This window comes from Drosophila bipectinata, chromosome 3L (assembly GCF_030179905.1).
Source record: "Drosophila bipectinata strain 14024-0381.07 chromosome 3L, DbipHiC1v2, whole genome shotgun sequence".
Lineage (NCBI taxonomy): Eukaryota > Metazoa > Arthropoda > Insecta > Diptera > Drosophilidae > Drosophila > Drosophila bipectinata.
Genome location: NC_091738.1, coordinates 9,074,165 through 9,097,538, shown reverse-complemented (window position 1 = coordinate 9,097,538; position 23,374 = coordinate 9,074,165). Strand labels below are relative to the sequence as shown.

Sequence of the window (23,374 nt, the reverse complement as noted above, 5' to 3'; positions counted from 1 at the left end):
GCAATGTTTTGAATGAGGAAAGTCGCCCCTGGGTTCGCTGATTAGTGAATGGTACTTTGTTTCCTGATCGGATAAAAATTGGCAGAGCTATGGCCATCGGAAGGGGCAAAAGTACGGAAGTTGGGAAAACCCACAAATTTATAGGGGATCCCCTTGGAAAAAATTCGAAAATTTTGAAAACGATATTTAAGCAATGTTTTGAATGAGGAAAGTCGCTTCTGGGTTCCCTGATTACTGAATGGTACTTTGTTTCCTGATCGGATACAAATTGGCAGAGCTATGGCCATCGGAAGGGGCAAAAGTACGGAAATTCGGAAAACCCACAATTTTATAGGGGAGCCCCTTGGAAAAAATTCGAAAATTTTGAAAACGATATTCAGGCAATGTTTTGAATGAGGAAAGTCGCTTCTGGGTTCGCTGATTACTGAATGGTACTTTGTTTCCTGATCGGATAAAAATTGGCAGAGCTATGGCCATCGGAAGGGGCAAAAGTACAAAAATTAGGAAAACCCACAAATTTATAGGGGATCCCCTTGGAAAAAATTCGAAAATTTTGAAAACGATATTTAAGCAATGTTTTGAATGAGGAAAGTCGCCCCTGGGTTCGCTGATTAGTGAATGGTACTTTGTTTCCTGATCGGATACAAATTGGCAGAGCTATGGCTATCGTAAGGGGCAAAAGTACGGAAATTAGGAAAACCCACAATTTTATAGGGGAGCCCCTTGGAAAAAATTCGAAAATTTTGAAAACGATATTTAACCAATGTTTTGAATGAGGAAAGTCGCTTCTGGGTTCGCTGATTAGTGAATGGTACTTTGTTTCCTGATCGGATAAAAATTGGCAGAGCTATGGCCATCGGAAGGGGCAAAAGTACAAAAATTAGGAAAACCCACAAATTTATAGGGGATCCCCTTGGAAAAAATTCGAAAATTTTGAAAACGATATTTAAGCAATGTTTCGAATGAGGAAAGTCGCTTCTGGGTTCCCTGATTACTGAATGGTACTTTGTTTCCTGATCGGATACAAATTGGCAGAGCTATGGCCATCGGAAGGGGCAAAAGTACGGAAATTCGGAAAACCCACAATTTTATAGGGGAGCCCTTTGGAAAAAATTCGAAAATTTTGAAAACGATATTTAACCAATGTTTTGAATGAGGAAAGTCGCCCCTGGGTTCGCTGATTAGTGAATGGTACTTTCTTTCCTGATCGGATACAAATTGGCAGAGCTATGGCTATCGTAAGGGGCAAAAGTACGGAAATTAGGAAAACCCACAATTTTATAGGGGAGCCCCTTGGAAAAAATTCGAAAATTTTGAAAACGATATTCAGGCAATGTTTTGAATGAGGAAAGTCGCTTCTGGGTTCGCTGATTACTGAATGGTACTTTGTTTCCTGATCGGATACAAATTGGCAGAGCTGTGGCCATCGGAAGGGGCAAAAGTACGGAATTTCGGAAAACCCACAATTTTATAGGGGAGCCCCTTGGAAAAAATTCGAAAATTTTGAAAACGATATTTAACCAATGTTTTGAATGAGGAAAGTCGCCCCTGGGTTCGCTGATTAGTGAATGGTACTTTGTTTCCTGATCGGATAAAAATTGGCAGAGCTATGGCCATCGGAAGGGGCAAAAGTACAAAAATTAGGAAAACCCACAAATTTATAGGGGATCCCCTTGGAAAAAATTCGAAAATTTTGAAAACGATATTTAAGCAATGTTTTGAATGAGGAAAGTCGCTTCTGGGTTCCCTGATTACTGAATGGTACTTTGTTTCCTGATCGGATACAAATTGGCAGAGCTATGGCCATCGGAAGGGGCAAAAGTACGGAAATTCGGAAAACCCACAATTTTATAGGGGAGCCCCTTGGAAAAAATTCGAAAATTTTGAAAACGATATTCAGGCAATGTTTTGAATGAGGAAAGTCGCTTCTGGGTTCGCTGATTACTGAATGGTACTTTGTTTCCTGATCGGATAAAAATTGGCAGAGCTATGGCCATTGGAAGGGGCAAAAGTACAAAAATTAGGAAAACCCACAAATTTATAGGGGATCCCCTTGGAAAAAATTCGAAAATTTTGAAAACGATATTTAAGCAATGTTTTGAATGAGGAAAGTCGCCCCTGGGTTCGCTGATTAGTGAATGGTACTTTGTTTCCTGATCGGATACAAATTGGCAGAGCTATGGCTATCGTAAGGGGCAAAAGTACGGAAATTAGGAAAACCCACAATTTTATAGGGGAGCCCCTTGGAAAAAATTCGAAAATTTTGAAAACGATATTTAACCAATGTTTTGAATGAGGAAAGTCGCTTCTGGGTTCGCTGATTACTGAATGGTACTTTGTTTCCTGATCGGATAAAAATTGGCAGAGCTATGGCCATCGGAAGGGGCAAAAGTACAAAAATTAGGAAAACCCACAAATTTATAGGGGATCCCCTTGGAAAAAATTCGAAAATTTTGAAAACGATATTTAAGCAATGTTTCGAATGAGGAAAGTCGCTTCTGGGTTCCCTGATTACTGAATGGTACTTTGTTTCCTGATCGGATACAAATTGGCAGAGCTATGGCCATCGGAAGGGGCAAAAGTACGGAAATTCGGAAAACCCACAATTTTATAGGGGAGCCCTTTGGAAAAAATTCGAAAATTTTGAAAACGATATTTAACCAATGTTTTGAATGAGGAAAGTCGCCCCTGGGTTCGCTGATTAGTGAATGGTACTTTCTTTCCTGATCGGATACAAATTGGCAGAGCTATGGCTATCGTAAGGGGCAAAAGTACGGAAATTAGGAAAACCCACAATTTTATAGGGGAGCCCCTTGGAAAAAATTCGAAAATTTTGAAAACGATATTCAGGCAATGTTTTGAATGAGGAAAGTCGCTTCTGGGTTCGCTGATTACTGAATGGTACTTTGTTTCCTGATCGGATACAAATTGGCAGAGCTGTGGCCATCGGAAGGGGCAAAAGTACGGAATTTCGGAAAACCCACAATTTTATAGGGGAGCCCCTTGGAAAAAATTCGAAAATTTTGAAAACGATATTTAACCAATGTTTTGAATGAGGAAAGTCGCCCCTGGGTTCGCTGATTAGTGAATGGTACTTTCTTTCCTGATCGGATACAAATTGGCAGAGCTATGGCTATCGTAAGGGGCAAAAGTACGGAAATTAGGAAAACCCACAATTTTATAGGGGAGCCCCTTGGAAAAAATTCGAAAATTTTGAAAACGATATTCAGGCAATGTTTTGAATGAGGAAAGTCGCTTCTGGGTTCGCTGATTACTGAATGGTACTTTGTTTCCTGATCGGATACAAATTGGCAGAGCTATGGCCATCGGAAGGGGCAAAAGTACGGAAATTCGGAAAACCCACAATTTTATAGGGGAGCCCCTTGGAAAAAATTCGAAAATTTTGAAAACGATATTTAACCAATGTTTTGAATGAGGAAAGTCGCCCCTGGGTTCGCTGATTAGTGAATGGTACTTTGTTTCCTGATCGGATAAAAATTGGCAGAGCTATGGCCATCGGAAGGGGCAAAAGTACAAAAATTAGGAAAACCCACAAATTTATAGGGGATCCCCTTGGAAAAAATTCGAAAATTTTGAAAACGATATTTAAGCAATGTTTTGAATGAGGAAAGTCGCTTCTGGGTTCCCTGATTACTGAATGGTACTTTGTTTCCTGATCGGATACAAATTGGCAGAGCTATGGCTATCGTAAGGGGCAAAAGTACGGAAATTAGGAAAACCCACAATTTTATAGGGGAGCCCCTTGGAAAAAATTCGAAAATTTTGAAAATGATATTCAGGCAATGTTTTGAATGAGGAAAGTCGCTTCTGGTTTCGCTGATTACTGAATGGTACTTTGTTTCCTGATCGGATACAAATTGGCAGAGCTATGGCCATCGGAAGGGGCAAAAGTACGGAAATTCGGAAAACCCACAATTTTATAGGGGAGCCCCTTGGAAAAAATTCGAAAATTTTGAAAACGATATTTAACCAATGTTTTGAATGAGGAAAGTCGCCCCTGGGTTCGCTGATTAGTGAATGGTACTTTCTTTCCTGATCGGATACAAATTGGCAGAGCTATGGCTATTGTAAGGGGCAAAAGTACGGAAATTAGGAAAACCCACAATTTTATAGGGGAGCCCCTTGGAAAAAATTCGAAAATTTTGAAAACGATATTCAGGCAATGTTTTGAATGAGGAAAGTCGCTTCTGGGTTCGCTGATTACTGAATGGTACTTTGTTTCCTGATCGGATACAAATTGGCAGAGCTATGGCCATCGGAAGGGGCAAAAGTACGGAAATTCGGAACACCCACAATTTTATAGGGGAGCCCCTTGGAAAAAATTCGAAAATTTTGAAAACGATATTTAACCAATGTTTTGAATGAGGAAAGTCGCCCCTGGGTTCGCTGATTACTGAATGGTACTTTGTTTCCTGATCGGATAAAAATTGGCAGAGCTATGGCCATCGGAAGGGGCAAAAGTACAAAAATTAGGAAAACCCACAAATTTATAGGGGATCCCCTTGGAAAAAATTCGAAAATTTTGAAAACGATATTTAAGCAATGTTTTGAATGAGGAAAGTCGCCCCTGGGTTCGCTGATTAGTGAATGGTACTTTGTTTCCTGATCGGATACAAATTGGCAGAGCTATGGCTATCGTAAGGGGCAAAAGTACGGAAATTAGGAAAACCCACAATTTTATAGGGGAGCCCCTTGGAAAAAATTCGAAAATTTTGAAAACGATATTCAGGCAATGTTTTGAATGAGGAAAGTCGCTTCTGGGTTCGCTGATTACTGAATGGTACTTTGTTTCCTGATCGGATACAAATTGGCAGAGCTATGGCCATCGGAAGGGGCAAAAGTACAAAAATTAGGAAAACCCACAATTTTATAGGGGAGCCCCTTGGAAAAAATTCGAAAATTTTGAAAACGATATTTAAGCAATGTTTTGAATGAGGAAAGTCGCTTCTGGGTTCGCTGATTACTGAATGGTGCTTTGTTTCCTGATCGGATAAAAATTGGCAGAGCTATGGCCATCGGAAGGGGCAAAAGTACGGAAGTTGGGAAAACCCACAAATTTATAGGGGAGCCCCTTGGAAAAAATTCGAAAATTTTGAAAACGATATTTAAGCAATGTTTTGAATGAGGAAAGTCGCTTCTGGGTTCGCTGATTACTGAATGGTGCTTTGTTTCCTGATCGGATAAAAATTGGCAGAGCTATGGCCATCGGAAGGGGCAAAAGTACAAAAATTAGGAAAACCCACAAATTTATAGGGGAGCCCCTTGGAAAAAATTCGAAAATTTTGAAAACGATATTTAAGCAATGTTTTGAATGAGGAAAGTCGCTTCTGGGTTCTCTGATTACTGAATGGTACTTTGTCGCTTCTGGGTTCGCTGATTACTGAATGGTGCTTTGTTTCCTGATCGGATAAAAATTGGCAGAGCTATGGCCATCGGAAGGGGCAAAAGTACAAAAATTAGGAAAACCCACAAATTTATAGGGGATCCCCTTGGAAAAAAATCGAAAATTTTGAAAACGATATTTAAGCAATGTTTTGAATGAGGAAAGTCGCTTCTGGGTTCGCTGATTACTGAATGGTGCTTTGTTTCCTGATCGGATACAAATTGACAGAGCTATGGCCATCGGAAGGGGCAAAAGTACGGAAATTCGGAAAACCCACAATTTTATAGGGGAGCCCCTTGGAAAAAATTCGAAAATTTTGAAAACGATATTTGAGCAATGTTTTGAATGAGGAAAGTCGCCCCTGGGTTCCCTGATTAGTGAATGGTACTTTGTTTCCTGATCGGATACAAATTGGCAGAGCTATGGCCATCGGAAGGAGCAAAAGTACGGAAACTAGGAAAACCCACAATTTTATAGGGGAGCCCCTTGGAAAAAATTCGAAAATTTTGAAAACGATATTTAAGCAATGTTTTGAATGAGGAAAGTCGCTTCTGGGTTCCCTGATTACTGAATGGTACTTTGTTTCCTGATCGGATAAAAATTGGCAGAGCTATGGCTATCGTAAGGGGCAAAAGTACGGAAACTAGGAAAACCCACAATTTTATAGGGGAGCCCCTTGGAAAAAATTCGAAAATTTTGAAAACGATATTTAAGCAATGTTTTGAACGAGGAAAGTCGCTTCTGGGTTCCCTGATTACTGAATGGTACTTTGTTTCCTGATCGGATACAAATTGGCAGAGCTATGGCCATCGGAAGGGGCAAAAGTACGGAAGTTGGGAAAACCCACAATTTTATAGGGGAGCCCCTTGGAAAAAATTCGAAAATTTTGAAAACGATATTTAAGCAATGTTTTGAATGAGGAAAGTCGCTTCTGGGTTCGCTGATTACTGAATGGTGCTTTGTTTCCTGATCGGATAAAAATTGGCAGAGCTATGGCCATCGGAAGGGGCAAAAGTACAAAAATTAGGAAAACCCACAAATTTATAGGGGAGCCCCTTGGAAAAAATTCGAAAATTTTGAAAACGATATTTGAGCAATGTTTTGAATGAGGAAAGTCGCCCCTGGGTTCCCTGATTAGTGAATGGTACTTTGTTTCCTGATCGGATACAAATTGGCAGAGCTATGGCCATCGGAAGGGGCAAAAGTACGGAAACTAGGAAAACCCACAATTTTATAGGGGAGCCCCTTGGAAAAAATTCGAAAATTTTGAAAACGATATTTGAGCAATGTTTTGAATAAGGAAAGTCGCTCCTGGGTTCGCTGATTACTGAATGGTACTTTGTTTCCTGATCGGATACAAATTGGCAGAGCTATGGCTATCGTAAGGGGCAAAAGTACGGAAATTAGGAAAACCCACAATTTTATAGGGGAGCCCCTTGGAAAAAATTCGAAAATTTTGAAAACGATATTTAAGCAATGTTTTGAATAAGGAAAGTCGCTCCTGGGTTCGCTGATTACTGAATGGTACTTTGTTTCCTGATCGGATACAAATTGGCAGAGCTATGGCCATCGGAAGGGGCAAAAGTACGGAAACTAGGAAAGCCCACAATTTTATAGGGAAGCCCCTTGGAAAAAATTCGAAAATTTTGAAAACGATATTTGAGCAATGTTTTGAATGAGGAAAGTCGCCCCTGGGTTCCCTGATTAGTGAATGGTACTTTGTTTCCTGATCGGATACAAATTGGCAGAGCTATGGCCATCGGAAGGGGCAAAAGTACGGAAACTAGGAAAACCCACAATTTTATAGGGGAGCCCCTTGGAAAAAATTCGAAAATTTTGAAAACGATATTTGAGCAATGTTTTGAATAAGGAAAGTCGCTCCTGGGTTCGCTGATTACTGAATGGTACTTTGTTTCCTGATCGGATACAAATTGGCAGAGCTATGGCTATCGTAAGGGGCAAAAGTACGGAAATTAGGAAAACCCACAATTTTATAGGGGAGCCCCTTGGAAAAAATTCGAAAATTTTGAAAACGATATTTAAGCAATGTTTTGAATAAGGAAAGTCGCTCCTGGGTTCGCTGATTACTGAATGGTACTTTGTTTCCTGATCGGATACAAATTGGCAGAGCTATGGCCATCGGAAGGGGCAAAAGTACGGAAAGTAGGAAAGCCCACAATTTTATAGGGAAGCCCCTTGGAAAAAATTCGAAAATTTTGAAAACGATATTTGAGCAATGTTTTGAATAAGGAAAGTCGCTCCTGGGTTCGCTGATTACTGAATGGTACTTTGTTTCCTGATCGGATACAAATTGGCAGAGCTATGGCCATCGGAAGGGGCAAAAGTACGGAAACTAGGAAAACCCACAATTTTATAGGGGAGCCCCTTGGAAAAAATTCGAAAATTTTGAAAACGATATTTGAGCAATGTTTTGAATAAGAAAAGTCGCTCCTGGGTTCGCTGATTACTGAATGGTACTTTGTTTACTGATCGGATACAAATTGGCAGAGCTATGGCCATCGGAAGGGGCAAAAGTACGGAAATTAGGAAAAGCCAAAATTTTATAGGGGAGCCCCTTGTTTTGAATGGGGAAATTCGCTTCTGGGCTCGCTGATTACTGAATGGTACTTTGTTTCCTGATCGGGTACAAATTGGCAGAGCTATGGCCATATGGGGAGCCCCTTGGAAAAAATTCGAAAATTTTGAAAACGATATTCAAGCAATGTTTTGAATGGGGAAAGTCGCTTCTGGGTTCGCTGATTACTGAATGGTACTTTGTTTACTGATCGGATACAAATTGGCAGAGCTATGGCCATCGGAAGGGGCAAAAGTACGGAAATTAGGAAAAGCCAAAATTTTATAGGGGAGCCCCTTGTTTTGAATGGGGAAATTCGCTTCTGGGCTCGCTGATTACTGAATGGTACTTTGTTTCCTGATCGGATACAAATGGGCAGAGCTATGGCCATCGGAAGGGGCAAAAGTACGGATATTAGGAAAACCCACAATTTTATAGGGGAGCCTTAGTTTTTTTTCTGATCGGATATTATAAGCTGAGTTGAGGCTTATCGGAGGGGCAAAAGTAGGAAAATAAGAAAGACTTATATTTTCATTAATCATGCATCACCATCCTGATACAATTTGTATATTAAATCCTTAATAGTTTAGAAAAGTTATGAGTTTGTGAAATAATTTTTAATCGCATGTCCTTACCTTTTAGTTTCAATTTCAAAAATAAAAATACATTTTTTGTTATTATGGGTAATTTTTGTAAAGCAAAATTTAAAATTAAGAAGGTCAAAGAATGTGTTTCTTTCACCGTTCGAACCGATTTGAGTCCTTTATATATGGCATAGTTTTTATTTTAATCGGGATAGCGTTTCCTTTAGCGCTAGCATTCGGATGTAAATATGATCATTTTTGAATTTAATCAAATTATAATCTTATTTGTCCGCAGTACGCATCTTTGATCTGGTTGATATATTATTTTTTGGAGCATGCAACTTTTTAGTCTTGGCGGGAATTTCTCTATTATTGGGTGCCATTGTGGTGAGATCTTTATTAAATAAGAGCAAAATTACTGTCCAAATAATTTGTAGTTTCATCATACATTAGTATGGATAGCCGTCGGAATACTGTTTCCTGCCACCATCATAGTTGGGATACACTTGTCGATTTCGACGCTAAGACATTGGGATGCGCATAATATTCTGTTAGATTTTGCATATCTCCTATCGAGTATTGTATTGACGGGTGAGTCTTCGCACACCCATCGACTTTATTTCAACAAATATAATACACAGGATTCTTGGTATTTATAACTGTGTCGCTGTATTTCTTTGGAAGTGATATAAAGAATGAAGAGGCATCCCGTGACTGGCGGCGACCCGATTGTCTAGGGGAAAAAATGTGTAGGTGGTTCTATTCTATAGAAGTATGGCGTATGTGGAGAAGGACGGTATAGTTTGACTAGCTGCATCTGTGATCGGGTTCGAATAAATTGGTATAAGATTCTGGTTTCTCAAATTGCCCCCTTTTTTTAGTATAAAAATAAAGACATCCCGTGGAAATGCTTTAATTATTTGTTGCTACAAAACTCATATGTACAAAAAATTCGTTTAAAAAAGTTGCGCCTATGCAATGTTGCAGAATGAGAACAAGATTATTGAAAAAGAAATAAAACTATACTTTTGTGGTATATCATTTTCGAATACTTGTATCATTGCCAATGAGAGATAAATGTAATTATATTGAGATAATGGTTTAATGTTCGCTATTTCAGTCCAATCACATTGTGTTCTCATAACCACAATTTAATAACGCATCGCTAACATTTCGAAATGCAAATGTGTCAGTACGGAATGTTTAGTGTTTCTGCTGTTGTTGCGCTGGTTGGCTTATCTGGTCCTTTTGTTGTTGTTGAATGGGAGCCTGTTGATTTTGAGTAAGCGGAGGACTATGATTGGAATCTTGTGGATGTTGCTGCTGTTGCACAGGTGCCTGTTGCTGTTGTTGCACAGGTTGTTGCTGCTGTTGCACAGGTTGTTGCTGCTGTTGCACGGGTTGTTGCTGCTGCTGCACAGGTTGTTGCTGCTGCTGCACAGGTTGTTGCTGCTGTTGCACAGGCTGTTGCTGCTGCTGCACAGGTTGCTGCTGCTGCTGCACAGGCTGTTGTTGCTGTTGATAAATTGGTTGCTGTTGCTGCTGTTGCTGGTAGATAGGCTGCTGTTGTTGCTGGTAGTTTGCCTGATGTTGCTGCTGCTGATAAACGGGCTGTGGCTGCTGCTGAGGGATCTGGCCAGCATGCTGGTACACCTGATTAGGATGCAGCTGCACGGGTTGTTGTCCATACTGCTGCTGATACTGTTGCTGTTGTTGAGCGTATTGCTGCTGCTGCTGATGGTGTATCTGATCGGGCTGTTGGTAATGAAGCTGGCCTCCTGGCTGTGGAACTTGCTGGTAGGCTACACCTTCGGGATGTGGTGCTGCGTAGTAGCCCTGTGGCATGTTTGGATGCGGCGGCAACTGACCTTGGGCAATCAGACGCTGTACTTCCTCCTGGCGCCGGCGTTCGTACTCTAAATACTCTTCATGGGTATACTGGGGCTGCTGATCGATAGTCTCCCACTCGGGGTCCTTCTGGAATTCCTCTTTGGTGGTCTGGGCCATAAATTCTTCAATACTGATGAGTCCATCGTGGTTAGTATCAGTTTCCTGGAAGTAGTGCTCCCGCATGCGTTCCATCTCTTCTGCCCGCTCCCGCATATCGTCCTCGGGAAGATCGCTCTGGTAGACCTTGTCCAGCTCCTTAACGAATAAGGCCTTTACCTCCGCCTCGTCCCAGTAACCATTGCTATCAACATCGTGGATGGAGAAGAAGGTCTTGGGATTAAAGTCATTTTTATCCATGTGGTCCTGCTTCTCCCACACCTCCTCGAGCTGGGCTTTATTGCCAGGATGGTGAAGCTTCTCGTGGTCCTTGTGCTTCTGTTCCTTGGCATTGACTTCAGCTTCAAACTTCTTGCGCGACTCCTCGTCCATTTCTTTTTTTTGTGCCTCGCGCTCGAACTCCTTTTGCATTTCGTACTCCTTGAACTCGCCTCGCCGCTTCCGATCAGCCTCTGCGAGGTCGTCGGAGGTCTTTTGGATCAGCTTGCGCAAGTCCTCAATCTCGAAGGTGTGCTCGTTTTCGTGGTCTAAATGCTGGGGCACTTTGAGGTGCTTTCGGTCAATGTCGTTGGACAGCTCAAAGGCCTTATTGGCCAGTTCACGCAGACGCTCAAGTTCGCGGCGCTTGATCTCATCCAGCTTGGTACGTACATGATGGTTCACGTAGTCCAGCTCCTGGGCAATCTTTCCGCTCTGTAAATAGGAAAATTAAGATATTGATTCTATATGGTAGAGAAATCTCTCTTAATCGTACCCTAATGTCTGCCTCAGGGGCCTTGTCCAACTTTTTGCGGAACTCGGGATCAGCCTCCAGGGCCTCCACGACTTCTCGTAGGTAGCGTTCATACTCTAGAGACGTCTCTACGTCTGCGGGAGCCGGGGTGCTGGCATCAGCCTCCTTGGTGTCCTTGTCAGCCTTTTTGTTCTGAGTGACGGGCAGTGCAGAGACCCAGGAAATGGAAATCAAGGCAATCAAAGCCAGGCCCAACAGGGCCACGTTCCGCGGCATGTCTGGTAGTGTGTTTCTTTGGGAGTGTACTTGAAGTTTTTACTAAATCCGACAGCTGTGCAAATAATTAACTAAATTCGGAAATATTCTGACGTGTCGGAGCTAGTGTTGTTGATACTATAACAAATTGGAAATTTATCGATATTCTTTGCCCATTTAAAGTACAACTATTTTATAGTGCGTTTTTCAACACTCTTTTTTAAGCAGAGCTCTGTTAACCCACTGTTAGCAGGAGTTTAAATATTGAAATTTAAAATATACGATTAATTTAACAATCTTTTTTATTTCAGTTCCTATTTTAAACTTAGTTTAACAATTTTACGGTTATGCTTTTGTTTTCTTTAATTTTCCCATTAGATTTCTTTTAATTTGCGGTTTTAAATCACCTTTAACTTTCTCAAGTTTTTTCAACTTGGTCCCTAAGGAATTCTCGATATTTTTTCTTTTTTTCAAAACCTTTTCTGTTTTTTCAATTTTTTTATGTTTGGCTGACTTTTGTTTTGACTCGTCTTTTCTTTTGGCTGACTTTTGCTTGGAATCCTCTTTTCCTTTGGCTGCCTTTTGCTTCGAATCGTCCTTTCCTTCCGGACGAATTTTAGTCGTAATGTCCTCGCGATCTAGAGGCTTCTTGGCGCGCATCTTAGCCTCCGACTTACGAACCTTTTTCATTTGTAGCATATATTCGGGAACGGTACCTCCGGAATTTTTAATAATCTGGGCAATGCTGAGAGTGAAATAGTCAATTAAAAATAATTAAATAAATCAAAGTTCACCCTTACTTTCTAAGATTCGCGGTGTCGTCCTGAGTAAAGAATGTTATGGCCCGACCAGGTCGACCTGCCCTTCCAGTTCGTCCAATGCGATGGATGTACGATATAGTCGTTGGCGGGAAGTCGTAGTTGATCACCAGATTGACTCCCTTAAAGTCAATACCTCTTCCCATAAGTTCTGTGCAGATAAGCACCCAAATACTTCCCTCGCGGAAGGCTCGCACGCAGTTATCCCGCTGATGCTGGCTGCGTTCGGCATGGATCACGTCCACATTGATGCCATCGTAGAGAAGCTCCTCGAATAACTGTTTCGCGCGGTCTTTGCTCTGGACGAAGACCAGCACCGGCGGCTGAAGGCCCTGACGCACCAGGTCTCGCACGGCCACCAACTTTCCGCTCTCCGATCCAACAAACAATAATTCTTGTTGCACTGAATCAGTGGCGGTGTTCTGTATGCCAATGGTGACTCGCACTAGGTTTTTGAGGTGTCTAAGGGCCCATTTGGCCACGGGAACTGTGTATGTGGCACTGAAGAAGGCCACACACTTTGATGGATTCGTGCAGGCCGCATAAATGTCGTCTAACTGCTCTTTGAAGTTGTTTTGTCCTTCCTCCATTAATCGATCAGCCTCGTCGAGAACAAACCACTCCACTTGAGACAAATCCAACAGAGGCGGCTGCTGTTGAAGCAGGAACCTCACTCGATTCGGTGTGGAGACCAAGATGTCGTAACGCTGTTTACATTCAGTGCCATGTTTTTGCTTTGCCTCGCTCACCTTGCTGATGAAATGGGTGCGAAGCCCAGTTTCCCGGGTGAGCTCCGCGCACTCGCGATATATTTGTTGGGCCAATTCTCGTGTGGGCGCTAGTACCAGAGCTCTCAGGCCAGTGGTTTTGTGAGCTCTTAGGCCGTTGATGAGTGGAGTTAGGAAGGCTAGCGTCTTTCCGGATCCAGTTGGTGCACAGGCCATTAGAGCGCGACGTTGCAGGAGAACCGGCAAGGCCTGCATCTGAATGGGAGTGGGCTGGGCAAAGCCGCGGGAAAGCACATTTTGCTGAAGGCGTGGGAGTAGCTTGTAGTCCTTGGTCAGGTCCTCGAAACTAGTCAAAGGAGCTGGCACATTCTTTCCCAGCACACTGATGTTATTTAGTTTCCGGACTTCAGCAGCCTCATTTGCGGCCAGTTCGTCCGCTGAAGGCGCCTTTTCTTTTTTCGGCTTCTTGCGTTTTGGCTCTGCGGCTTCTCCACTAAGTAATCTGAATTCTGAGGGCTCCTCTGCATCGTCCTCTGAGTTATCTTCACTCTTCACTTGATTTTGTTGTTGGGGAATCTGGACAACCGGTGCCACTTTTTGAGGCACTGTCTAAAAACGTGGTTTTATTAATGAAACCCATAACTTACTAGACTATACATACCTTGGGCTTTTTGGTGAAGCGTACACCCGCAGTAATCAACTTGAATATATCGTGCTCATCCATTTTTCGTTTGTTGTTTTCCTTTCAAAATAATGCACGTTTTTTGGATTTGTGTTTTCAAAAGCGTTGCCAGAAGAAGTAAAAATATTTAATAACATAGCTCTGTTAACCGCCAAATAGAGCTGCCAGATGTTTTTGGCGCTACATTTGAATTGGTTCTAACATTTAAAATCATCTTTATAGTTTTATGTTTATTATTTATTCTCCTGGCTCAATGGGTACCAGTTCGTCTAAAAGTTCCACACGGCGGCGCACCCCTTTTGAGTCTTTTTCGCTTCCCTTGATCCCCTCCAATACCCCTCCCCAGCTGTAGTTGGCCTGCCCATCGTTTACCAGGGCGTCATCCTGGTATTCTTCGCAAAGATTGTGCATGGCGCAGATGCTTTCTACGATGAGGCGCACCTCGTTCAGGTCGCGTGCCTCTAGGGCATATAGTGTGTTAAAGCGCTGTGCCAACTTGTCCAGAACTTTCTCAGCCAGCTGAAATGCTGGACGCAGAAGATCATTGAAAACTGTGTCCTTTTGGAAGCACTCCGTCTCTATAGGTCGCATTAGGTACGATTTCAAAGGAAAGACTCCATTGCCAATCAGGTAACTACCCGCCGGCATGGTCCTGGGGTTGAGGGCTAGCGTTTGGCCAATGGGCGAGTCCTCAAAACTGTATTCCATGGCCAGTTCCACGTAGCAGTCGATGATCTTACGCTCTGCATTACAGATCAACTGAAGTACTATCGGCACCTCCGCGTGCTCCGATTCCAGAAACACATCCAAACGCTTGAGAGTAATAATTCCAAATAGTTCTCGAAAGCATCGCATCTGCTCGAGCTCCTGGTAGCCCTGTAAAGTGCGCTGTTGGGCTGCCAACGAGTTTGGCCACTTGATGAAGCTCTCATAGTTGTCGGAAATACAGTGCCAGAAGCTACGGACAACCTGCTGGCAGACCGCCCAGGGCACCCGGAACTTGCGAGCAATTTCCTCGAAATGTTCATCCGTGGAGAGCTTCCACATGGCCAGCGAGAGCATAGTCTGAGCCGGCGGAGTAGGATACCCAGAAAGTGTAATACCTTGTAAGGTATCCTCTAGGATGTGTTGGATTTTCTGCAAGCGACAAGTATTATTTTAAATCCCATAATCTAAGAGAACTAGAATACACACCAGGAATGTGAGTTTTCGCATGTGCAGATTCGACTCGAACTGGGCGTCCGTGTAGCGATGCAGCAGGTTGAGTTCCGCGTGTTGCCATTCCAGCTTGGCCTGTTTAGGTTCCGGCTTTTGCTCCTCCGGCTCATCGGGCTGTCGGCGTTTTCGAGCTGAAGCCGCCGCACGTTTCATCTGCATCAGGGCAAATAATTCCGCCTCGTCATCGTCGTCGCACGCATCTAGGAGAGGAAAACTTATTGGGGCAACCACCGCCGGCGGTTGGTCAATCAGCAGATCCTTGGTTATTATGGAGGCGATGTTGGCCAGCACAGCGCGTTCCTCCATTTTCAGCCCTGTGTTCGTAGAACTGTTCCTGTCAATGTTCCGGCTGGATTTCTTTACTGTCGTCCTGTCAACCCCCTTTTTTTGAGTCAGCTGTTCTTGGGGTAGATTTGCAACCCTGTTTCAGAGTTGCCAAGGTGGAAAGCTCCTTGTTTGCTAGCAGTATATTTTATTTGAAAAATGCCTTATTACAAATACTTAAGAACTAAAATAAAAGTATAACACGTAGCTGAATTTTAAATTCAAGAATATTCCCGAGGCTATCCACAAGGAACTCCAACATAATCGCATACCAAAGGAACTGAAAGAATTTTAATTTATAAATATTATATTAATAAATATAAAATATTGTGTCTTACCACTTGTGGGTTTCTGTTGCTCGAATGTCTCCCAGGTGCAAGTATGCCAAGTAGGATCGGCGCTTGGCAAACTGGCCCTATTACCTGGAGTCGAGGCACTAGCTCTTAATTCCCTTAAACGTTTTCGCAAAGCAGCCAAGACATCGGAATGCCGTTCGGAATAAGCCAGATTGTTCTGCTCACAAGGATCTGCAGATATGTCGAAGAGACAATCCTCCAACAAGGGATTACAGGATCTTTGGAAGTCTCCACATTGAACGGCAGCCGATCGTCGGAGGCCTGTGATCCTTTGCTGCGTCAGGCGGCGCAGATCCAGACGGGCTAGAGCTCGCGATGTGGGGGAGTTCCGTATCGTCACGGCATAACGATTCTCGCGGGGATCGATTTCATCAAACTCGCGATAGGTTAGCACCGAATCGTATTGACCGGCACTGGTGGTGCCGTTCACATACTTCCAGTGACCCATCAGGAGCGATCCCACCTTCCACACGTCGTCCAGACTGTGAAGTATCTCCCGGGGCACGTGAGGAGCATCTGCCGAACCGGAAAGTTGCGGCCATAGATCGATTCCGTCCAATCCGGCCAGGATTTGAGGTTCCAGTTCAATGTCCGCTGCATGGGCCAGTGTGGGCAGCCAGTCGCCCACATAAATGGGCTGGGTGAAGATGCTGCCCCGCGCCACCATCTTGGAACTCCAAACAGCGCCTGCCACGCGAACTCCGCCCTCCCAGGGTGTGTTCTTCTGACCGCGAAGTGGCCAATTGGACCCAGTGTTGGCAAACATACCCACTGATGGAGCTCCGTTGTCCGAGTAGAAGATCACAATGCTATTCTTTAGCTGATCCGTGCTGGCCAGAGTGCTGATAATCCGGCCTACGCTTTGGTCCAGCTTGGAAACCATGGCTAAGGACCAATTTAGGTTATAGAAGAGACAAAATAAAAGGACTAAACGACTTACCAGCATACTTCCTTCGATTGGGATCCTTGATATAGGAAAACTTTCGTATTTCCTCCTCCGGTGCCTGTAAAGGATCATCCTCATTGGCCGTGTGAGTGGCCAGATGGCTGAGCATCAGGAAGAGTGGTTTATCCTTGCTAGTCTGCTCTTTAATCAGCCGCTCTGCCTCGGTAGTAAGTAGATCCGTCACATAGGTGCCTCGATCCTTGCACTCCAGGTCCATGTTGCGCCGGAAATCATAGCCCAGACTGTAATTGGCCACCGGCATCTTGGAGCGCCTCTGGTAGTAGTCGATGTAGGCGCCCCAGTAGCCATAGTGATAGTCAAAGCCCCGATGTGTGGGGGTGTACTCCGGACGGGAGAAGCCCAAATGCCACTTGCCCACCAGATTAGTGGAGTATCCTGCTCGCTGGAATATTTCTGGCATCAAAGTAGCATTGGAGTCCAGGGCCCAGGGCTCCTCGTTGCTGATAACAAAGTGCTGGGTTCCTGTTTTGAAGAGGGATTAGCTTGGAAGTGAGGGATTGGGTACCTGGATTCCTTACCCGTGTGTATAGGATAGCGACCGCTGAGAAGGGCTCCTCGGGAGGGCGTGCACATCGCCGGGGCGTACAGGCGATCCAGAATACGACCATGGTAGGCCAGGGCATCGATGTTGGGCGTTATAAACTCCCGACCTCCGCGGAAACTTACGTCGTCGAAGCCCTACAAAGTGTGTTTTGTTTTAGGAAGGTATTGATTAATGATATTAAAACTAGTTCCACCATGTCATCGGCCATTATGATGATTATGTTGGGCCGCCTAGCTGCCTTTGCCTCTGATTCAGCTGCCTTCCCTTCTCGGAGGCAGAGTAAAAGTAGAAATGTCGCTGATAAGCTCCACATTTTGGTTACTCAATTTCCAAATTGGACGATCACGTTCCGCCTCAGACGGCAGCTCCCAAACGACTGATGACGCCCCGAGGTCTACGTAACATCTTGTCTTGACTCGGATCGGATCGATTAAACTCAACGCGAGTCAACGCGACTCGATCTCCGAATGGGTCTCCCCCGGCATCTCACTCGCAGCTTCCCACCATGAGTTGGAGCTTCAGTTTCGGCTACCGATCGGATCGATTGAGTCCAAATAGACAGTCACTAACCGCTTCATATAATTATAGCAGCGATATAATTATAACAACATGTCTAAATACACAACATTCGAATGAGTTTAATGGGTGACAGTTGAATAAACTGAAATATCAGTCACCAGGTCTATCAAGGTAATTGATTATCTCATAATTTTATGCATCATAGATTGCATAGATCTCATCAATTCTTTATTAAACTAAATCTTATATGGATAATTGTTAAAACCATGATGAATACTAACTATATAACATCTAACTGACTTCGCAGAGCCGCATAGAGTGGAATAATACTATTGGGACACGCAGACTTAGGCTCTAAATTAGCTACACACGCACACAGTAAAGGCATAATCTGATCTTGATCCTGATTCTGATCCTGATTCTCATTAGTTTCCTGATCTGCTCACCAAACAACGGCCCTCGTGGCCGCCGGCAGACCACAGATGGCATTGTGGACGGGAATCGCGAGGAATCCGGCCAAAGCGATGCCATAGGAATCCGACTGCACCACCATGGCCATGGCGAATTGTTGCCTCTCCGCGGATATCTCCTTGGACATGCGATAGAAGGTGTTGACATAGGCACCTCCGCCAAGGAGACCCTCCCACAGGACAATGGCAAACACGATCCAAATACTAGGCGTGTACCACCAAATGACTTCGGTGAGGAAGTAGACCACGTTGACGAACTGGAAGATGGACATTAACCAGATCTTGTCCAGTTGGAAGACATTGACAGAGGAGCGCGAGATAAAGACCCCGATCTGGTAGTCCACGTTGAGCCAACGATACTGCGAGTCCTTGTCCAGGAAGATGTCCTCAAAGTAGACCAGTTCAAACTGAAATTGTAAAATTAATTTTAAAAACAAATTATTTGTATACTAATTCTTCTTACCAATCCCTGGTTAATGAAGTACTCGAAAAAGTAAACCAAACAAAGGGGCAGCATGTATTTGAACAAGTGCTTGATGTAGAAAAACTTTTCCTTGAACCCGACCAAGGGTTTCTCGTCGCTGATCAGAACCTCAGTGGACTCCACGGTGGTGACTGGAAGAATGTCCACCTGAGGACGACGGAGGACTAGCCAAAAAGCGAAAGCCTCAATGGCAGGGAAGATCAACATGATCAGCATGGTGTCGCGAGGACTGACATTCAAGGATCTTAAACTGGCATAACTCAAAGAGCCAATAACTCCAGCACCTCCAGTACCCGAAGACCAAGTCGAAATTACATTTCTGCATTAAAAAATATTAATATTACAAAGTTTGTGTTTTTAGAGATATTTTTTTATAAGCTTACTTGTTATAGCGTGAGGAATAGGCCAGGAAAGTGGTTTCTCCAATTCCACTGCTGGCTGAGGTGATGATCACTCCCAGAAGAGCCATCCACTCGGCATTGGCGAATCCTACCAAAAGGAAACCAGCCGCCGAAAAGGCCACAGCCAAAGCAATTCGAAAGCTAAACATAATTTGTATGTTTAAGATTGATTTAATATTTAATTCTTTAACTACTTACTTGACCCAAAATGGAAAGAAGGGCATCAGCATCTTAACAAATAGAGAGGGTAAGACATCAGCCAACAAAATAGCTCCAGTGGATACCAAGTGACAGTTTCTGCCCGAAGAAGTCTCTTCATCATCATCGGTCTAGAAATGATTTGGATTATTATTCATAGGTTTTAGGTATATCTAGGTATTATTAGTTATTTACAGGATTAAACTGTTTGATGATATCGTGGGCAGCACTGAGCATCACCACATAGCCATAGTTGTTGCAGAGACCCAGAATCCAGTAGGCAGTCAAGTCCCTCCAAAGACCCCGATCGTGTCTAGAGCTACGGGCTGCATCGCCGGGGGCAACCACCACCTGGGGGTCATGTTCGGACTCGGCCTCTTGCTGTTTGCTAGCCGTCATCTTGACCAGGCCAACTGTAAAGAGAGTGAAAATAGTTTTAAGTACACCTCAGACCAAAACCCTCTAAAAAAACCCTATATATGGTATATATATAATATACCTAATTATACTACGCCTCATTACCGCTATAACTTTGAAGAAAAGAATAACTTGTTTCTCTTTAATTTTGCAAAAGCTTTTCATCATTTTTACTCTCTGCTAGGAAAAAACTCTTAAGTAAGTGCTAAGTTTTTTATGAATTAATGGCCGCTCGAGTCGAATTTAAACAAATTATTTAATTTGTTAAGCTGAGCATGTGCGTCATTGGTCTTGAACTTGTAGAAAACTATGAATTGGGGAAGCCGTTTCAATAAAAGCGGTTGACTTTCGTGGAAATTACGTGAAATAAATGCTAAAAAATTTGTATGCATATCATCGAAGGTGGTAAAATACAGCTGTTTAGTTCAAATTCATGGACTGACAGGTTAAAAGCCTTGTTATTTGTTTACAGACAATAGAATGAGCTTCAATGAATAGTTTAGTAGTTTTTTAATATTTTATGGTAAGTAAGCGATGTTTAGTTTACTCATAATTTAAAATACTAACTAAAAAAATTACTTACAAAGTAAGTTTCATTTTCTAACTTAGTGTAACCCAAAATTAGAGGGGGAAATGAACTAAATGGGACATCGCCGGACGTATATATAGAAAATCAGTTTATTGGCAATGATTTAGTTAGTTCAAAGTACAGGTTATTTCATTTGTTTACATCCGACAGAACTTGTGACTGATACTAAAATAAAGATAAAATAGAAAATATAGGAAAACAACAAGAACTAAACCGGAAAGGCAGAGAACCTCCTCCACAGGCGATGGATTTGATTGACATTTATAATTTCCCCGATCAGTTGCAATTGACCTTGCAATTGTTTTATAAATGGGTTAAAAAAAGAAAATTAAATTAAAAACAAGTACTGTTAGCTAATCAAGTTAGAACTAGCCAAGTGGCAAATAATTTAAAACAAATTAACTGCCAAGTTCGATTAGTTGGTGCAACCCGCAAGTGCAGAAACATGATTATGGAATAATGGGTTTGCCAACATTTAGTGACTCATTCTTTGGGATTCACTTGATCCATTTGCGCAGTTATGAAGTGGTTGACCCACTTCGTAGAGCACTTTCCTATCGAGTTACTCTTGCTTATTACCCAAAAAGAATTCATATGACACTCGAACGAAATGCATTTCGAAATATCGAAAGTAATCTGAGATACATAGAGGAACTTTTGCTGGGGTTGCCTTGGACTCTAAAACTATGGAACAGCAATAAATTGTGCCGATTCTTTGATTTTTTAATCCATATTTCTCACACTTTTAGAAACAAGTAAGGACCGTTAATTATTCTTTAGTTATTATAGTTTCTAACTTTTTTTGTTCAAAACGAGGTTTATAAAGTATTTCTCAGGCTTATTGACTAATAATGTTATAAAGCTTTGTTCTAGTACTTAGAACTATTCTAGTTATACTCTTGAACTTTAATATATTTTAACTTTTATGAACTATGTTAAAATATATTGAACAAAATTATGTTTTTTTGATATTTTTTTCACTTTTGAAATGATTTGTTTTCAAGAAGTTTAACCAATAATTATGATTTTGAAAGAGATCCTATATTTGTTATCACTTTCATACCAGACACTTGAGTTTATTGACCATTATTTGATGGTCTATTACGTACACTTAGTCTGGCAATATAATTAGTTTTGTGAGGATTTCCGAGAAGGTATAACCACAAAATCGGCAATCCAATGGCAACGACGACGATTCGCACGTTGGGGCGTTCGATGAGTGACTGAACCTGAATATAGTAAGCCCTCCCAACTGAACGAGAACCAATAACAATCGGTAACAGCAACAACAATAAATACAAAAGCAAAAGCATTGAAAACAACAACAAGAGCGGCAAAGACCTAAAGTGCGAGGTATCACGCGAGTTGCCAGCGGGAGCATAAAAAACAATGCTAATTGAAACTAAAACAATTGCAGATGCAACAAGTGCCAAAGTGCCGATCAGGCAATATATATATAAAATATATATATATGTACTTCAGGTAGCACATTCAGAACAATATAGCTATAGCGGCGGATTTAATTCAATTTGGTTTAAGGAAAAAGGGGGAGTTGAGGTCGGTCAGCGAACGTCACGTTTTTCAGTCTTAATTGCATACACTTCAAGAAGGTATTCGGATTACGATAAGATCTTTGGCTGCCTTGGATTAAGAAATTCCTAAAGTCTTTATCATCCTTGATATTCGATCGCCTGACGATCCTAAATAATCTGATAGTAAATCGATTAGATTGCGAAAATATATAAAGATTGTGTTGAGAGGCTTCTACGATAATAAAGTACTCGTCTTAAGACATGTGCTTGCTCTTAGTTCATTATAAAATATTAAATCAAAATAACTCCTAAGGGTATACAAAGATTGTCAAGTTTTTTCCATAAAATATTTGTGGTTAACTGCTGTTAATAAAAATATAAAGCGCATTTTGAGTTATTTCCAGTAAAGTCATTTATTATCAGGTACTATTGGTTTAGTTAACTAAGCTTGATTATAAGTCATAATCGTAGTTTTTATTATTTTATTGGCGCACCACGTGGCGTATGCGTAATTTGGTGTTTAAAACTGGGAAATAATTTTTTTTTTTAAATTTGCATATTTTTTACAGCTTTATTAAGGTTATTTAACTCAGAAAGTAACCGTTCAGTTATGCAAACAAAATTCACTTGACTAACTGGAAATGCTGGTTAATTTTAGAATTTAATATAAATTTACGATTTTCACTTTATTCTGAAAAATATTGCGTACCGAGATAACTTCTCCACAGGATTAAATAATTCCTAAAAAAATATTTAGTTCCGCCTGTGATTTAAGTCACTCGAGCTATGAAATCCAACTGAGAAGTGTCGAATACGGACCTAGACTCCGGCCGGACATGCTGCAATCGACATTATCATTATCGTTAAGTGGCCAACAGATTAAATTAAAGATAAGGCTTTCGCAGCATTGGGCCATATAAATCTTGAGATACGAGTATCAGTCGTATATGACAGGCACTGGATGTATGCCAGAAGGAAACATGGCAATCAAGTGGCTTGGAGACGTACTAAGAGGAGGACCCAATGGCCACCAAGGTGGTTTTATCTTTAGCTGCTCAGTTAAATGTAATTATCGGGTCTAGCTGAAAGTTTCCCCATCATAAAGTTTATTCGGTTTTATTTCCCTTTGTGGAAATCCGCGTTTTTTTTGCGTTCATTTTTAGTTTGTACAAAAACCACCGAAATCAATTTCACACCGCAGCCGCAAAGCAGGGAACACTTTATTTTTTACTTTGCCTTTGGGTTATACATTGCATTTGATAAAAAATAGAAATAATAGTGTTTGTTGTTGACAAATTGCAACAAAATGGAAGGGTCTCTGATCCTTGTTTGGAATGAAAATAGTTCTCAAGTGCCTGTCAATTTTTCAGTCAATTTAATGGTGTTCTTTTAATGAAAGGGAAAGTATTTTGTCAGGAGGTTTAACATAGGGTGTTGACAGCTCAATTGGGTTGATATATGTTAGGGCAATTTATTAGAGTGCCAGGTCGGGGAGGTTTTTAAGTTAGAGACTAACATTTGGCAAAACTGTATGCCAATATTTGTTATTAGTTAAAGTTGAAGGATACT

At 42.0% G+C, this 23,374-nt stretch overlaps 5 protein-coding genes and 1 long non-coding RNA gene across 9 annotated transcripts; 1 reads left to right on the top strand and 5 right to left on the bottom strand.

The window, feature by feature from the left end:
- Positions 1–8,608: 8,608 nt before the first annotated feature.
- Positions 8,609–9,815, top strand: LOC138926194 (uncharacterized). Of its 2 annotated transcripts, none has more exons than XR_011442574.1 (4): positions 8,609–8,805; positions 8,859–8,950; positions 9,017–9,154; positions 9,205–9,815. It is a non-coding gene; the product is annotated as an uncharacterized lncRNA (long non-coding RNA). The 2 variants fall into 2 exon arrangements; XR_011442573.1 differs by having other exon boundaries at positions 8,616–8,805; positions 9,001–9,154.
- On the bottom strand, positions 9,461–11,711 carry NUCB1 (Nucleobindin 1). Its single transcript, XM_017234589.3, has 2 exons — positions 11,325–11,711; positions 9,461–11,263 (listed from the first exon to the last, which is right to left on the bottom strand). Exons 1-2 carry the CDS (start codon positions 11,577–11,579, stop codon positions 9,767–9,769), a joined length of 1,752 nt encoding a protein of 583 aa, XP_017090078.2. The 5' UTR covers positions 11,580–11,711; the 3' UTR covers positions 9,461–9,766.
- Positions 11,712–11,835: 124 nt separating this feature from the next.
- ais (DExD-box helicase 52) lies at positions 11,836–13,894 on the bottom strand. 2 transcript variants are annotated; one of them, XM_070279324.1, is made up of 4 exons: positions 13,766–13,894; positions 12,359–13,713; positions 12,138–12,303; positions 11,836–12,104 (listed from the first exon to the last, which is right to left on the bottom strand). In XM_070279324.1, the coding sequence occupies exons 1-4, from the start codon at positions 13,826–13,828 to the stop codon at positions 11,904–11,906; spliced, it is 1,785 nt and encodes a 594-aa protein (XP_070135425.1). In that variant the 5' UTR covers positions 13,829–13,894; the 3' UTR covers positions 11,836–11,903. The 2 variants fall into 2 exon arrangements, with proteins under 2 accessions (XP_070135425.1, XP_070135424.1); XM_070279323.1 differs by having other exon boundaries at positions 11,836–12,303.
- Positions 13,895–14,022: 128 nt separating this feature from the next.
- Positions 14,023–15,441, bottom strand: LOC108120785 (uncharacterized). Its single transcript, XM_017234591.3, has 2 exons — positions 14,981–15,441; positions 14,023–14,923 (listed from the first exon to the last, which is right to left on the bottom strand). Exons 1-2 carry the CDS (start codon positions 15,308–15,310, stop codon positions 14,024–14,026), a joined length of 1,230 nt encoding a protein of 409 aa, XP_017090080.2. The 5' UTR covers positions 15,311–15,441; the 3' UTR covers position 14,023.
- An 11-nt stretch (positions 15,442–15,452) lies between these two features.
- On the bottom strand, positions 15,453–17,573 carry LOC108120784 (arylsulfatase B). Its single transcript, XM_017234590.3, has 5 exons — positions 17,389–17,573; positions 17,170–17,329; positions 16,625–17,113; positions 15,667–16,569; positions 15,453–15,608 (listed from the first exon to the last, which is right to left on the bottom strand). Exons 1-5 carry the CDS (start codon positions 17,506–17,508, stop codon positions 15,568–15,570), a joined length of 1,713 nt encoding a protein of 570 aa, XP_017090079.2. The 5' UTR covers positions 17,509–17,573; the 3' UTR covers positions 15,453–15,567.
- Positions 17,574–17,916: 343 nt separating this feature from the next.
- On the bottom strand, positions 17,917–22,595 carry Cln3 (CLN3 lysosomal/endosomal transmembrane protein, battenin). Of its 2 annotated transcripts, none has more exons than XM_017234407.3 (6): positions 22,515–22,595; positions 19,463–19,680; positions 19,268–19,398; positions 19,052–19,210; positions 18,648–18,987; positions 17,917–18,591 (listed from the first exon to the last, which is right to left on the bottom strand). In XM_017234407.3, the coding sequence occupies exons 2-6, from the start codon at positions 19,664–19,666 to the stop codon at positions 18,157–18,159; spliced, it is 1,269 nt and encodes a 422-aa protein (XP_017089896.2). In that variant the 5' UTR covers positions 19,667–19,680; positions 22,515–22,595; the 3' UTR covers positions 17,917–18,156. The 2 variants fall into 2 exon arrangements, with proteins under 2 accessions (XP_017089896.2, XP_043067677.1); XM_043211742.2 differs by lacking the exon at positions 22,515–22,595 and adding an exon at positions 21,383–21,493.
- Between the last annotated feature and the right edge of the window lie 779 nt (positions 22,596–23,374).